This window comes from Cetorhinus maximus, chromosome 2 (genome assembly GCF_964194155.1).
Source record: "Cetorhinus maximus chromosome 2, sCetMax3.hap1.1, whole genome shotgun sequence".
Classification (NCBI taxonomy): domain Eukaryota; kingdom Metazoa; phylum Chordata; class Chondrichthyes; order Lamniformes; family Cetorhinidae; genus Cetorhinus; species Cetorhinus maximus.
Genome location: NC_135880.1, coordinates 125,090,156 through 125,105,255, shown reverse-complemented (window position 1 = coordinate 125,105,255; position 15,100 = coordinate 125,090,156). Strand labels below are relative to the sequence as shown.

The 15,100-nt window shown below is 44.8% G+C and overlaps 1 protein-coding gene across 1 annotated transcript in view; it reads left to right on the top strand.

The window, feature by feature from the left end:
• LOC144697377 (transcription factor RFX3-like) overlaps nucleotides 1-15,100 on the top strand; it is a 433,584-nt gene that overhangs the window by 190,187 nt on the left and 228,297 nt on the right. The window contains exon 4 of the mRNA XM_078569355.1: nucleotides 8,284-8,408. Within this exon, the coding sequence (XP_078425481.1) occupies nucleotides 8,284-8,408 (125 nt within the window). The remainder of the gene's footprint in view (nucleotides 1-8,283; nucleotides 8,409-15,100) is intronic.

Sequence of the window (15,100 nt, the reverse complement as noted above, 5' to 3'; positions counted from 1 at the left end):
AGTGATAATCTTTACAGATGCAGTACATCTCAGCATTGAGCTGTGGTTCCTGCAAAGCTACATGTGTGCATTTGAAGTCATCCTGCACTATAGGGAAGCCTTCTATCCTGGCAAAGCCACAAGCATGCCCTGCCTCCTCCTCAGAGAAAACACAATGACGTGTTTTGCTACATTATAATAGTGAATCACTACTTTTTTAAAAAGCACTTAATTAGCTAAAAAGCATTTTATGAGTCCCCAATGGTGCTGTATAAATGCAAGTTCTTTCTTTCTGATTTGATAAAGGAAAGATAGAAATTAATTTAAAATTTAGTTCTTTATAATTTTTCTTTCATCATAAAAGGCTTGCACACTAAACAGATATTTTAAAAGTGTATGCAAAATAATGTAAGCAGTGCAAATGGGAAAAATTGGCAGTGAGAAGTGGCATTAAATAAATAGGTTATTGGAGCACCATTAACAACACTGTCCTCTCTACTACTCTGTCACCACTCTGATAGAATAGTGGAAGACAAATTGGTATTTGTTTTTCCTGTCGCCTGCTTCAGCCTAGAAGGAGTCTGACTCACACAAATTCATGGTAATGGTCACTTTCACAGTTGCAGGCAGTGCTATCCTTGCCCTATTCTGAGGCTGCAGGTCTGGTTGCAAGAGATGGCAAGAGTTTTCTGAGCACCTCCTTCGTAAAGCACAGACAATGCACACACTGCTCCTGGCTCAGTTGGAGGTAAGAGAAGTGTTCGTAGACAAGGCCTCATTTGCTTCTCTTCCTTCTCCCCCTCCTTCAGTGAACAGCTTGTCTTCTTTGCTGCCTCTGTTCTGTCATTCTCTCTCTCTCATGCTGCAGTCCAAGGGAGAGTGCAAATAAAGCACCCATGACAGGGAGCAAATGATCTGACCAGAAACCTTGCAGTTACTCCCTAGATCTTTTCTACATACGCCACCACTTAACTTCACTAAGCAGCCTCCAAGCAATTCCTTAACTCAACAGAGCTAGCAGAAATTAATCAGCAACTAACCTCATAATGATTGATGATCTCTTTAAATTGTGCTGGTGGGAACGAGTCCTTTCTGCTGCTGAGCACATGCTCAGTTCTGTGTGTTTAAGAGAAGGTTTTAGTTAGAACAACAATGTTGACAATGGTAGCAGTGGCATCAAATCAGCATTGGGCTAATGTCACAGCCTGCCTGCCTGCATACATCCAATGCACATTCCTAAAGCCTGTGCTAATGACCTCCGCAAGATGACGTTCAGGCTGTGCCGCATTGGAAACGAGTGCTTGCAGTGGGGATGCCATTTTGGTACTAAAACAATACCCATGATGTAGAAACTGTGGGAGCTAAGGAGTCCAAATTTGAAGGAAACAACTTTTGGTAACACCAGATACTTTTGCAGTGATAGAGGTCAGCTTTGGATCAGTAGCAGCACAAAATTCAGAAGGGGGAGGAGGGTGATGTAGTGGCAATTTCACTGGACAAGTAATCCAGAGGCCCAGACTAATGCTCTGAGGTCATGGGTTCAAATCCTACCACAGCAACTTGTGGAATTTAAACTCAATTAATTAATCTGGAATTGAAAGTTAGCCTCAACTATCATTGATTGTTTAAAAACACATCTTGTTCACTTGTGCCCTTTAGAGAAGGAAATCTGCCATCCTTACCTGGTCAGACCAACCAACAATGTGGTTGACTCTTAACTGGCCTAGCAAGCCACTCAGTTGAAAGGCAGGTAGGCCTGGGCAACAAATGCTGGCCTTGCCATCAATGTCCACATCCCATGAAAGAATAAAGAAAAAAAAAGTTGAAGATCTGAGCCCCACTTTAGAACAAAAAATTAGCTCTCTAGTGTCCTGACAAGATTTATACTTCAACCAACAAATTGACTGACATGTTTTTCTACATTACAACAGTGTCAACGCTTTTTTAAAAAAGTACTTAATTAGCTAAAAAGCATTTTATGAGTCCCCAATGGTGCTGTAGAAATGCAAGTTCTTTCTTTCTGATTTGGTAAAGGAAAGATAGAAATTAATTTAAAATTTAATTCTTTATAATTTTTCTTTCATTGTTAAAGGTTTGCGCACAAAACAGTTTATTTTAAAATTGTATGCAAAATAATGTAAGCAGTGCAAATGGGAAAAATTGGCATTGAGAAGTGGCATTAAATCAATATGTTATTGGAGCACCATTAACAAGAATGAGGACTTCAAAGAGGAGTTTAGTTTATAGGGAGCTGTGAAGTACAGAGCACTCTGCTCAGGATCACTTAGAAGGTAACATCTAATGTGAGGTTGAGCATTTTTTAGCCTTTGTATTTTGAAATTAAAATAGATAACCTAGAATACAGTTTCTGTCTGTCTAACTTTTTATTGGTCAGTGGGTTGATTTGGTGGGTGGAGCCAGGTGTGCACAGAGGCACGATTGACACGTATGGCTGCAAATGGTTGGTGGTGGTAGCATGGATGGTGGGGCCGTGGAGTTGGTGGAGAAAAAGAACAGTGGGAGGTAAAGGGAGCTCAACACCAAAGTTACACTGGCTGGATGGGTGGGAAGCAATGGCATGGGAGGAATGGTTGGTGCCAGCAGGGTGTGATGATGGGGTATGGTTGGTCGCCAAGAATAACAGAAAGGTAGGGAAGCCCAACAACAAAGTTACCTTGTCTGGAGAGTTGGTGGTGGGGTGGGTGGAAAATCACATGGGAGAGGAGAGTTGGCATGCGAGTGGGCAGGGGGCATGTCAAGGGTGTGGGAATGGCATTGGGGACACAGCATAAGTTGGTGAGATGGGGATGGAATGAAAATAGCGGCATGGAATGGGGAAGAGCAAAATAGTATGAGGTTAGGATGGCATGGGAGGATTGAGAAGGAGGAGACGCCATCAGAGGAATGGCAGGGGAAGAGGGATGGCAGTGGAACTGCCTCAGGAAGGTATGCCTCCTTCTCCCCGCCCCCCCAAGCACCCCTCCATTCCTGATTTCATTCCTGATTCACTTTGTGGTTTGGCACAGCCTTGTGTTTAGTTTGGGCATAACAGATCATATTGATTTTTAATTAGTTGACTTTCAAGTTGTCAGTTGGGGATCTGCTGCCTATGAGGGAGCGGAGTGGGGTCAGGATCAATACGGAAATGTTTGGGATGGAGATGGCATGAGAGAGAGAGCATGTGAAGGATGTGATGGGGATATCATTTGAGGGAGTGGGTGGCATGAGAAGAATGGAATGGCATGGGATAGGAATGGAGTGGGTCGAGTGGGTTGGCTTTGGAGCAGTGGCATGGGAAATATGGAATGGTATTAGATAGGAATGGCATGGGATGGAGGGGATGATCATGGAGGGGTGACATGGGAATGAGGAATGGCATACAATGGAGATGGCATGGGAAAATGGAATGGCATGGGATGGGGATGGCATGGAAGGGAGAGGTGAATGTGATGATGGAGTTTGTTACGTATACTAATTTTATGGTAAGTGATTCAGAGATCTCTGCCGATGTACAATATAATGTAGCTGTACTGGCCTTTAATGAATATTGATAAAATTTTGCATCACAGATAGAGAACACCGCACTGTGTATTATGCTGCTAAAGACACAAAATAAATACTGTACAGTAAGGCTGAATAATGTTCTCCAAGGCTGAGTCTAATTTGGTACAAGTTTTTCAATTTGAAAAATCTAAATTTGATCCAATTTCAATTTAAAAAAACAGGAAGAAAGGCTACGTTATTATAACAACTTACAAAATGAATGTTTTAATTCTAAAAATACTTAGGCATTTAAAAAAGCATTTAGAAATATAAAGACCTCAATACATTTGTGATTAGTTTGATCTTTTGATCACAGCATATATTTCTATGGGCAGAATTTTACATTCAGCATGCGGGCACGTGCCCAACACACCGGAATGTAAAATGACGCGCGATGACGTCGAGCGTACGTCCCAATGTCCCAACGTCACAGCGCACCATCATGATATTTCGCTAGGCGGGCGCGCGATGAGGACGGAGGCACGCCCACCATTAATTAACGGGCTAGTTAAGACCCTTGAGGCACCAATTGTCTGTGATTTTACGCAGAATGTGTGATTTTCAGGGTGTCGCACGGGCGCAACGGGCAGGCGGGTAGGCCGCATTTTCAAAAGCCTCGTCCACGGGCAGGATAAGAGGGGTGAGTGGGCTCGCTAATGAGAGCTGTTTGTACTTTAGCTTATAACTTGCTGCTGCTTGCTTGTGAGAACAGGACAATTTCATTTCACTTCAGAGCTGCTTTAACAGAAATAAGAGGCTTCAGTGCAGGACTCCGGAGGAGTCATACCACTTGTGGCCTTTCAGGTATCAGACAGCCTTCTCTTACCCTGGGAATGGGGATTTTGGTCTCCGCTGGAGGCACCTCCTCTGAGGTGGAAAAGAGGACCAGAAGTGGGAGGAGGCCAGATGCCCCTTTTCAGCCTCCAGGGGAGCAACCTATGAGGACAGGTGCAGGCACAAGGGGCACAGGGCCAACAGGAAGTGCAATGCGGAAGGGGCCACAGAAGACGTCACTTTCCTGCTGCCAGGGTTTATGGCGATGCAGCTATGTCAACATGTCTGATGTGCAATGCCGAAGAAGGCTCCGCCTCTCAAGGGAGACAGTGACCTCCATCTGTCAGATGACCGGCCCTGAGATCAACTCTGTGTGGGTGGACACCCCATGCCAGCCGTGCTGAAGGTCACAGTGACCCTCAACTTCTATGGCTCCGGCTCTTTCCAGGGGTCGGTGGATGATCTTTGTGGAGTCTCCCAATCAGCTGTCCACAGTTGTGTCAAGCTGGCGACAGATGCTCTGTTCAGGCGTGCATTGACTTTCGTTCACTACTGCACGGACAAGGCCAGCCAGGCAGAGCGAGCCAGAGGCTTTGCCACGATTGCTGGGTTCCCCTGTGTCCAGGGTGTAATAGACTGCACACATGTGGCCGTCAAGGTGCCAGCAGATCAGCTGGGTGCCTTCGTCAATAGGAAGGGATTCCACTCCATGAACGTGCAGATAGTGTGTGACCACGGGATGCAGATTCTGCAAGTCTGTGCAAGGTACCCAGGCAGCTCCCATGATGCTTACATCCTGAGACACTCCCAGGTGCTGGAGCTCTTCAGTGCTCCAGCTTGGCTGGATGATGGCTGCCTGCTGGGCAACAAGGTCTATCCTCTCAAAAGGTGGTTCATGACACCTCTCTGCCATCCAAGAACAGAAGGTCGATGTTGTCTCCTGAAAGGACAGAGGAGCATTGATTAGTCCACCCAGTAGCTGAATTGCCAGTGCAGCCTGGCCAACCCCATCTGAGGAACACCTCGCAGGGCTCAGCCGATTCGTGACCCTGAAGCCGCAAGACACTCATTCCAAGCAGCCAGGGCTCACCCCCTTGCCCAGATGCTGCCTTATTGACATTTGCCACTCACACTCTAAATTACCCAAGCCAACACGGTTCTCACCCTTCCTGACCGCAGGAGATCATTGAAGCGCTTACGGCACTGCACCCATGTGAGCCTCACCGCATCATGGGAGCTCACCCTGGGTGTCACCACTTCACCAGCATTTTTGATGAGGTGGAGTGGCCTCCTCCTCCTGTCCCTGGGGACAAGTATCTCTCTGCGTGCTGCCATCTCCTCCAGGAAGGTAGCGAGACACTCGTCGGAAAAACATGGGGCCGACTGGCCCACTGACCTCCCCTCCCGCCTGCCGTGTTCAGCACTGAAGTGCTCCATGCTGAGGTTCCTCTGAGTCACTGGCAGCTGTCGCATGGCTGCTGCAGCCGCTTTTGAATCGGCTGCCGGGTTGCCCTTGGACCCGGCGGACATTGAGCTCCCGCCCCCACCCGCCCTTTCTCGTTGTTGCCGCTGTCACGTCTTACGCTGGGCGGGCCTTAATTGGCCCGCCTGCGTAAAATAGCAGTGTGGAGCCGATCGCAGGCTGCAGTCGGGTTACCGACTGCCCCCACCTGCTCCCACTGAGCCCGCCCGACGAATATAAAATTCTGGCCTATGTTTCTGAGGCTGTGAGCAAAAATATCCTGTCTAAACCCCCAAACCACACTTGTGGAAAAATGGCAGCAATAGGAAATTTCTTTGTCACTGACAAATTTTCAGAGAAGCTGCTATGTAGTTTGTGATTATAGCACGTTTCTGGCGCTTTGGCACCAGATCTCAAAGGTGTTCATTGCCTAACATTAACCCCCCAAAAAATCTTGACAGAACCGCATTTTAATAATGTCACCCATACCATATGATTTAATTATAGATCATGGTTCTCAAGTAACCTACTTACCAGTTCTTCAATATAAGCTAATAGATTTCTCCTGTTGTTGCTTACAGTAAGTTGGAGGGAACTTTGATGCTGTTTTAGCAGTACAGGGGAAGGGTCTAGGATTGGCAGTACTAGAGGAAAATGGAGCATAATACTGTGGTTATGGAGCACCAATATCAAATAATTTGTTGGAAAAAGAGGGTCATAGAGGGTCAGAGTTTCAATAGGAGACCTTGGAGCATGGATGCACACGGAGACCAAAATACTTCAGTAGCACTGATACAGGGACAACACTAAGAGCACCAGTCGTGACTGTGGTTTTGTCGGGGAGCAAGAAAGTGGACACTGGTGCACAGTGAAAGATAACAGTTGTCAAATCAGCACCTAGAAAGAAAAAGCAGTTAAATTTAATTTGCACGTTATCACACCAATATGATATTCTAAAACATTTTACAACTGCTGAACTACTTTTGAAGTGCAGTCACTGTTATAATGTAGGCTAACAAGACAGCTATTTTGTATGCACTAAAGGAGTGAGATGAATGACCAGTTAGTTTTTTGGTGTCGATTGAGAGATGAACATTGGCCAGAAAGCAGGATAAAGCTCAGCTTTTCTGTGAATAGTATTATGGGATTTTTTAATGTTCACCTGAAAAAGTAGGATGAAGACTAAAATAAAAAGTAGATTAAAATAAGTAATCTGATAGATTGTACCTTTGCCAATATAGCATAGCCTCTATACTCCGCTGACTGTCATCTTAGATTATTTGCGCAAGTCCTGGAATGAGATTAATAGGAGCTTCATAAAAGGAACAAAGGTTAGGTCCCAAGCCCTGAGAGAGTTTGACCTCAGTACAAAACTTATTGGATGCAATTTTCACAGGAATTGGGTATATCTTATTGATTAAATTAATGAATTCTTGTCAATGTACAAGCACCTAAGGCACAAATACATAAATGTCAGGCCCACTCTTTGGATTAAGATTTATTTAGAAAATAAACTTATTTAATATGTAAGCTGTGTTTATTGGTAGAGGGTAGTATGGGTCTCTGCAATAAAACTGATGCATCTGTTCATTTGTGCACACAGGAGGATGGGAGTGCTATTGTCCTGGTAATTCATGGTGGTCAAGTACTTTGTGGCACATTGGGCTGTACTATTAGTGCATGTGTGTGAAATCATTTCATCCATATATGTGGCATTAAGACTGACACTAAAAAACATACTCCACAGTTGATGTCCAATGGCAGAGCATAAACTTGCATTTATTTTATGAGGCAGTTCTTTTTCGTCTGATTGCTCCATCATTTTAACTGAATTTTACATTTTAAGTAATTTGCAACAAGGCCATTTAACTGCACGCTGCAATGGATACAAGTGTTAGCGGATGAAGACAACAGTATTTGGTATTTGACGACAGTGTCAACAGTAACAAAATCAAGCTTGGGTACAAACATTGATGTCTAGTTGTAAATTTTTACTCTTTTAGAGGTAGTTTGAGCTCTTTTGAAAGGTGGAAAAATAACTTATTTATTTGGAAAAAAGGACAGGTAAGACTCCTTGGAGTAACAAAAAACCGTTTGAATTTCATGTTCCTAATTTCCAAGTTTGTTGCACTTTTTTTTCAAAAAAGTATCTCTCGGCCCTGTGCAGTACCTACTGAGGAACCCATACACAAAAGCAGTTCATGTTCAAGCTGGGATATTTTCTTTGACCTATAGACCTGTGACTTTCTGCCCAATCACTTTAATGGGACGTTAACTCATAACTGGTGGCATGGATATGACGGGCCAAACAGCAGCCTCCTGTGCTGTAACCGTTCTATGAATCTATGGTGACTGTGGAAATGGAAAAGCCCCCAGCTTAACGGTTTAGAGTAGTTTAGTGTTTCTTTGTTGTTCTGTTGTACACTTCTCTCTCTTCATTCCAGAAGAGTCAAATTTACATAATCATTTCGTTACTTCAACGTCTGAATAACTGCACCCTGATCCATTTTCTTCTGTTTCCTTAGAGCCCAATATGCAGACGTCTGAGGCTAGTTCAGACACCACATCAACAGTGACTTTGCAGACCTCAGTGGCAGGACAGCAGGCAGTGCAGGCCCAAGTGGTACAACAAGTACCCGTTCAGCAGCAGGTAAGTCTTCCATCTGGAATGCCAACGATGATATGGAGGGAGGGTTTCAGATTCCTGGATCACTGGGGCCGTTTCTGGGGAAGGTGGGACCTGTACAAGCGGGACGGTCTACATCTGAACCAGAGCGGGACTAACATCCTTGCGGGTGGGTTTGCTAGTGCTGTTGGGAGGAGTTTAAACTAATTCGGCAGAGGGAGGGGACACAGAATGTTAGCAGAATAGGAACACATCATAATACAGTAAAACAATCAAGTCAGAGGGAGTACAGCTGCAATAAGCTTCAAGGGAGTAAGGCAAGGCTGGATGGCCTCTATTTTAATGCCAGGAGTATTACAGGTAAAACGGATGAGTTAAGGGTGAGGAATGACATGTGGAATTGTGATATAGTAGCCATCACTGAGATGTGGTTGAGGGAAGGGCAGGATTGGCAGCTCAACATTCCGGGATATAGAATCTTCAGGGGAGGGGTAAAAGAGGAGGAGGCGTTGCATTATTAGTTAAGGAGTCAGTTACTGCAGGAAGGAGAGATGATGTCTTGGAGGGGGCATCGAATGAAGCTTTGTGGGTAGAGCTTAGGAATAAAAAAGGGGCAACCACATTAATAGGTGTTTATTATAGACCCCCAGACAGTCAGTGGGAAATTGAGGAGCAAATATGTGTACAATTTGTGGAGGTGTGTAAAAACAATAACAATAGGGTAATTATATTAGGTGATTTCAACTTTCCCAACATTAATTGGGATAGACATAGTGTTAAGGGCTTGGACGGAGTGGATTTCTTGAAATGTGTACCGGAGAACTTTTTAGGTCAATATATAGAGGGTCCAACAAGGGACGGTGCATTGCTGGACCTAATTCTGGGGAATGAAGCCAGACAGGTGGCTGAGGTGGTGGTGGGCGAGCATTTTAGCGATAGTGACCACAACATGGTACAGTTTAAGTTTGTTATGGACAAAGAAATCGACAAGTTGCAAACAAATGTTTTGGACTGGGGGAGAGTGGATTTTAGTAAAATAAGCAGGATCTGGCCAAGGTAGACTGGGAACAGTTACTTGTGGGGAAATCTACAGAGGAACAGTGGGGCGTGTTCAAAAAGGAAATGGGGAGGGTACAGGCTCAACATGTTCCCTCTGGGGTGATAGGAAGGAGTAACAAGCCCAGAGAACCATGGATGACCAGAGATATTCAGGTTACGATGAGAAGGGAAAGAGAGGCTTTTAGCAGGTACAAGGTAAGCAGATCAGCAGAGGCATTAGTGGAGTACAGACAGTGCAGGGTGGAGCTTAAGAAAGCAATTAGGAGAGCAAAGAGGGGATATGAGAAAGCTCTGGCTGGTAAAAGGGAAAATCCCAAGATATTCTATAAGTATATGAATGGGAAGAGGATAACCAGGGAAAGAGTAGGGCCCATAAGGGACCAATCTATGGGTGGAGCCAGAGGACATCACTAGAGTGTTGAATGAATACTTCATGTCCATCTTCACCCAAGAGAATGAGGATGAAGGTATCGAACTCGGGGAGAGAGACTGCGAGGTTCTTAAGCAAATTGATATAGGGAGTGACAAGGTATTGGAGGTGTTGGCAGGCTTAAAAGTGGACAAATCTCCAGGTCTGGATGATTTGTGTCCCAGACTGCTGAGGGAGGCAAGGGAGGAGATCGCAGGGACATTGATCCGAATTTTTAATCCCTGTGTGGCCAAGGGGGAGGTGCCGGAGGACTGGAGAACAGCTAATGTGGTTCCGCTATTTAAGAAGGGTTGTAGAGATAAGCCAGGGAACTACAGGCCAGTGAGTCTCATGTCAGTGGTAGGGAAACTCTTGGAGAAATTTCTGAAGGAGAGTATCTATCTCCACTTGGAGAGGCAAGGTTTGATCAGGGATGAGTCAGCATGGCTTTGTCAGAGGGAGGTCATGCCTAACAAATGTGATTGAATTTTTTGAAGAGGTGACCAGGTGTGTAGATGAGGGTAGTGTAGGGGGTGGTAGTGTGTGTCAGCTTCACCTTTGACTTCTGAGCTGTCCGAATCGCTCCCACTCCCTGGGTTCTAGAGCTTGGACTTATTTGGGGGTTGTGACAAATTACAGCAGACAACTGGTTTTGGTGCAAGGAAAAAAAAACTGTGTTTATTGAAGTCACAAATGAACTTATAACATTAGGATTACACTGAGATTATACAGACCTACAAAGTACACTTAGTTAAGAATGGGGAACACACGGCATAACCAGGGAAAATCACGCTACTAACCCCCTTACTCTTGTCCCACCCCCAAAACTTAACTAAATTGAACTAGGAGAGGTCAGGGATCATGCTCACCAACCAGGGTTCGTTGACAGTTCGAAATCCAGCCAGGTAAGCCGGTTGCAGTTTTGGAGTACGCTCCTTGTGTCCTCTGGGGCCTGCCATCCCCACATGGCCCTGGTCTGTGGAATCTGTGAAGGTTCTTCAGTTGGGTGGAGGGCGCGGTTGTGGGTGGTCGACCTTCGTGGAGGGCTGCGGTTGCGACCTTGTTGTCTTCGATTGAGCCTGCCACCCCATGCCCCTTGCCTGCGGGCTTGTAAACTTCCAGATCTCCTTCCTCTGCTTGGCTCAGCTACCTCTCCCTGCTCAAACTCTGATTCAACCGCTCCAAAAGCTGCTAACCCCCCCCCCCCCGTTCTCTTCGTAACTGGTGGCCCAGTTATACTGTTTTTTGAATTTCTTATCTCAATTCAAATCAAGGTTAGTTCTTTGTCTGATTTTGGCGGGCTTCTTCAGGTGATTGTTGTCTCGTTTTTAATGGGCTCACATGATGTTTATCGTTGTCTTCCTGTCCCCGTAACTAGTCTTGAAATGAAAGCCATTGTATATGTGAAGTATTGATAGGTTCGCATAATTGCATTGATTGCTGCCTTCCTGCTTTAGTAGTTACTGGCGATTATTTATGCAAGATTTTGATGGGCTTTAGTTTCATGTAAGATCAAGTCTTTTTCTGGGTTGATTGTTTTAAAGGGAAGAATGCGTATTCTGTCTCCTCTCGTTGTCTGGTTTCAGGCAACAATGCACACTGCACTCAACAAGCCTGGGCACGTCCAGTCCCAGACCTTCATGGGCCTAGCCTCCTGTCTGCAGGGTTCTACACTTAACTCAGCAGTTGGTTCCTCTACCATAAAAGTCCAAAAGTCATATCCTTGTTGATGATATGAAAAAATGTGGGAATTTTGAGAACCCTTTAGTAGTGCAGTTGATGTAGTTTAAATGGATTTCAGCAAAGCCTTTGACAAGGTCCCACTTGGGAGACTTTTAAAGAAGGCAAAGGCACGTGGGATATAGGGTAATTTGATAAGGTGGATTCAAAATTGGCTTAGTTGTAGGAGGCAGAGGGTGATGACAGAAGGATACTTTAGTGACTGGAAGCCAGTGTCCAGTGGCGTACCACAGGGAACTGTACTGGGTCCCCTATTATTTGTTATTTATATAAACGGCATAGATGACTATGTGGGGGGTTAGGATTAGTAAGTTTGCGGATGACACACAGATTGGCCGGGTGGTTAACAGTGAGGTTGAGTGTCTTGGGCTACAGGAAGATATAGATGGGATGGTCAAATGGGCAGATAAGTGGCAGATGGAATTTAACCCTGAAAGGTGTGAGGTGATACACTTTGGAAGGAGTAATTTGACAAGGAAGTATTCAATGAAGGGCATGGTACTAGGAAGTTCTGAGGAACAAAGGGACCTTGGCATGTGTGTCCATGATCTCTGAAGGCAGAGGGGCACGTTAGTGGGGTGGTGAAAAATGCATATGGGACACTTGTCTTTATCAATCGAGGCATAGATTACAAAAGTAGGGAGGTCATGTTGGAGTTGTATAGCACCTTGGTGAGGCCACAGCTGAAGTACTGTGTGCAGTTCTGGTCGCGAGATTATAGGAAGGATGTGATTGCACTGGAGGGGTTGCAGAGGAGATTCACCAGGATGTTGCTTGGGATGAAACATTTAAGTTATGAAGAGAGGTTGGATAGACTTGGGTTGTTTTCATTGGAGCAGAAAAGGCTGAGGGGTGACCTGATCGATGTGTACAAGGTTATGAGGGGCATGGACAGGGTGGATAGGGAGCAGCTGTTCCCCTTAGTTGAAGGGTCATTCACAAGGGGGCATAAGTTCAAGGTGAGGGGCAGGAGGTTTAGGGGGGATGTGAGGAAAAACTTTTTTACCCAGAGGGTGGTGACGGTCTGGAATGTGCTGCCTGGGAGGGTGGTGGAGGCGGGTTGCCTCATATCCTTTAAAAAGTACCTGGATGAGCACTTGGCACATCATAACATTCAAGGCTAATGGGCCAAGTGCTGGTAAATGGAATTAGGTAGGTAGGTCAGGTGTTTCTCACGTGTCGGTGCAGACTTGATGGGCTGAAGGGCCTCTTCTGCACTGTGATTTCTCTCTTTTTCCGCACCACTATCCTTGTTTTGATGCTAAGAGGGAGAAATAAGTGACCTACTCCCAGATAGTCAGCAAAGCCACCATTAGTCATCCATGAGAAGATGCAGAATAGTAGGAACAGATTCCAAACACAATTCTGTGTGGAACACACAATAATCGACATCTGGCATACATGAGAACATAAAAGTACTTCACCTTTTACCTCCTCTCTCTATGCAAGAACCTTCCAGCTCTTGCCTTATATTTTCTTTAATTTACTGTCTTTAGAAATGAGTTTTAATTCAGTAAAGGATTGTTTCTTTAAATTTACACACACAGGAACATATACGCCGTTGCCATTATTTTAAGATTTTTTTTCTTTCATTGCCAGGTGGGACTTTCAGTTGAACTGGTACCAGCTGAATCAGTTGTCAACTGGGAAATGAGGGCCTGTTCACCCAAAGCAGCCAATTTGAACTGGTGGTATCACCAGGAATTTTATCAGTTGAACTGGTGATTTTATACCAGCTGGTGATTTTACCAGTTGAACTGGTTCCAGTCAAACTGGTGGTCACTTAAGGGCCTCAAAAGGCTTAAGGGTGGGCAGGACACTTGATGCTTCCACCATTCCCTGTAAAATTTCATACAGGTCGGCAGAAGCGGGTAGGCATTTGGAAGGCCAAGCGCTGGATTTTACAAGTCCCTGCCTTGAAACCTGCTGGTGAAGGAGTACCTTTGACTCGGTACATGTATCTTAAGGTTAGGAACATAGGAACAGGAGAAGGACATTTGACCCCTCAAGCATGTTCCGTCATTCAATAAGACCATAGTTGACTTATGACCTCACTCCATATTGTTCCATATCTCTTAATATATTTAGTTAACAAAAATCTTATCAGTCTCAGACTTAAATTGAACAGTTGACTGAGCATCAATTGTCATTTGCAGTAGAGAATTCCAAACTTCTACCACCTTTTGTGTGTAGAAGTCATTCTTAATTTCACTCCCAGAAGGTCTAGCTTTAATTTTTAGACTATGCCGCCAGTCCTAGACTACAGAACCAGTAGAAATAGTTTCTCTCTCGCTCCCTATCTGTTCTCCTAGGCCAGGGTTTTTACCTTGTCAGGCAGGCGCGGCGGGTGGGCCCGGGAGCGGCCGCAAAGCTGACCGCTGCCCACGATCGGGCCCCGATATCGATTTCATGCTGGCTGGCCAATTAACAGCCAGCCAGCGTGAAACGCGCACTGCAGCACTCAGCGCTGCCGGGAGGAGTGCGAGCGCTGAAGTTCGCGCATGCACACGAGTGCACGTAATAAAAGCTACCTGAGGCACAGGGAGCTGAAGATTTATAACATTAAATATAAAAAAGTTTGCAATGTTAAAAACATGTCCCGTCCTGCTCTGTCGCATGAGTAGGGAGATGTTATGAATGAATTTTAAACATTTTTATTTAATTTTTAATTGCTGTTGGAAACCTCATCCTACCCGTGGATGAGGTTTCCTAAAAAATAGAAAGGCCGCTTGGCCTTTTCATCGTAAGATTGGACGGGCAGCAAAAAATTTAATTCAATTAGAACTTTAATGGCCTTAATAGGCCTTTTAATTGTTGGTTTCATTCAATTAGAACTTTAATGGCCTTAATAGGCCTGTTAATTGTCAGTGGGCGCTCTGCCAACTCCCGTGCGTACCCGCCAACCGAAATATTACACGAGTGCACGATGACGTTGAGCGAGTGATGTCAGGACGCTTGCCCGACATTATTGCCCGCAAATTTCTGCCCCTTAATATCTTGAAAGCTCAATCAGATCACCTCTTAACCTTCCAAATTCCAGGGAATACAAGCCTGGTTTGTGTAATCTCTCCTTATAAATGTAACCCATGGTGTTCAGGGATCATTGTAATAAAATACTAGATATTAGGTAAATAATACCAACCAGCTGGGAAAGATAGCATGTCATGAAATTTTTGCGTGTGGCCAGTTGTTTTTCTGCACTCCTGGAGGAAGTTCTTTTTTTCTAGTATTTTTGGGATATCTGTTCAGCAGTTCTGTGGGTGCATTCTGGGACCTTTTAATGGCAATAATCCAATTTGCAACTCTGTTGAGGCTCTTGTGATTTTCATACTGAGGCTAATTTAATATACCAAACAGGCCCATGTTGTTGGTCCACATAAAAACCTGGAATTAAGTTTGTCTCACAATGCACTAGGGATTACTTAAAATTATTTAAATGAGGCATATCTATTTCCAGTTGCAGCTGAACTTGGCAAAAATGATTTACTTTTGAGCCTGAGACTGAAGA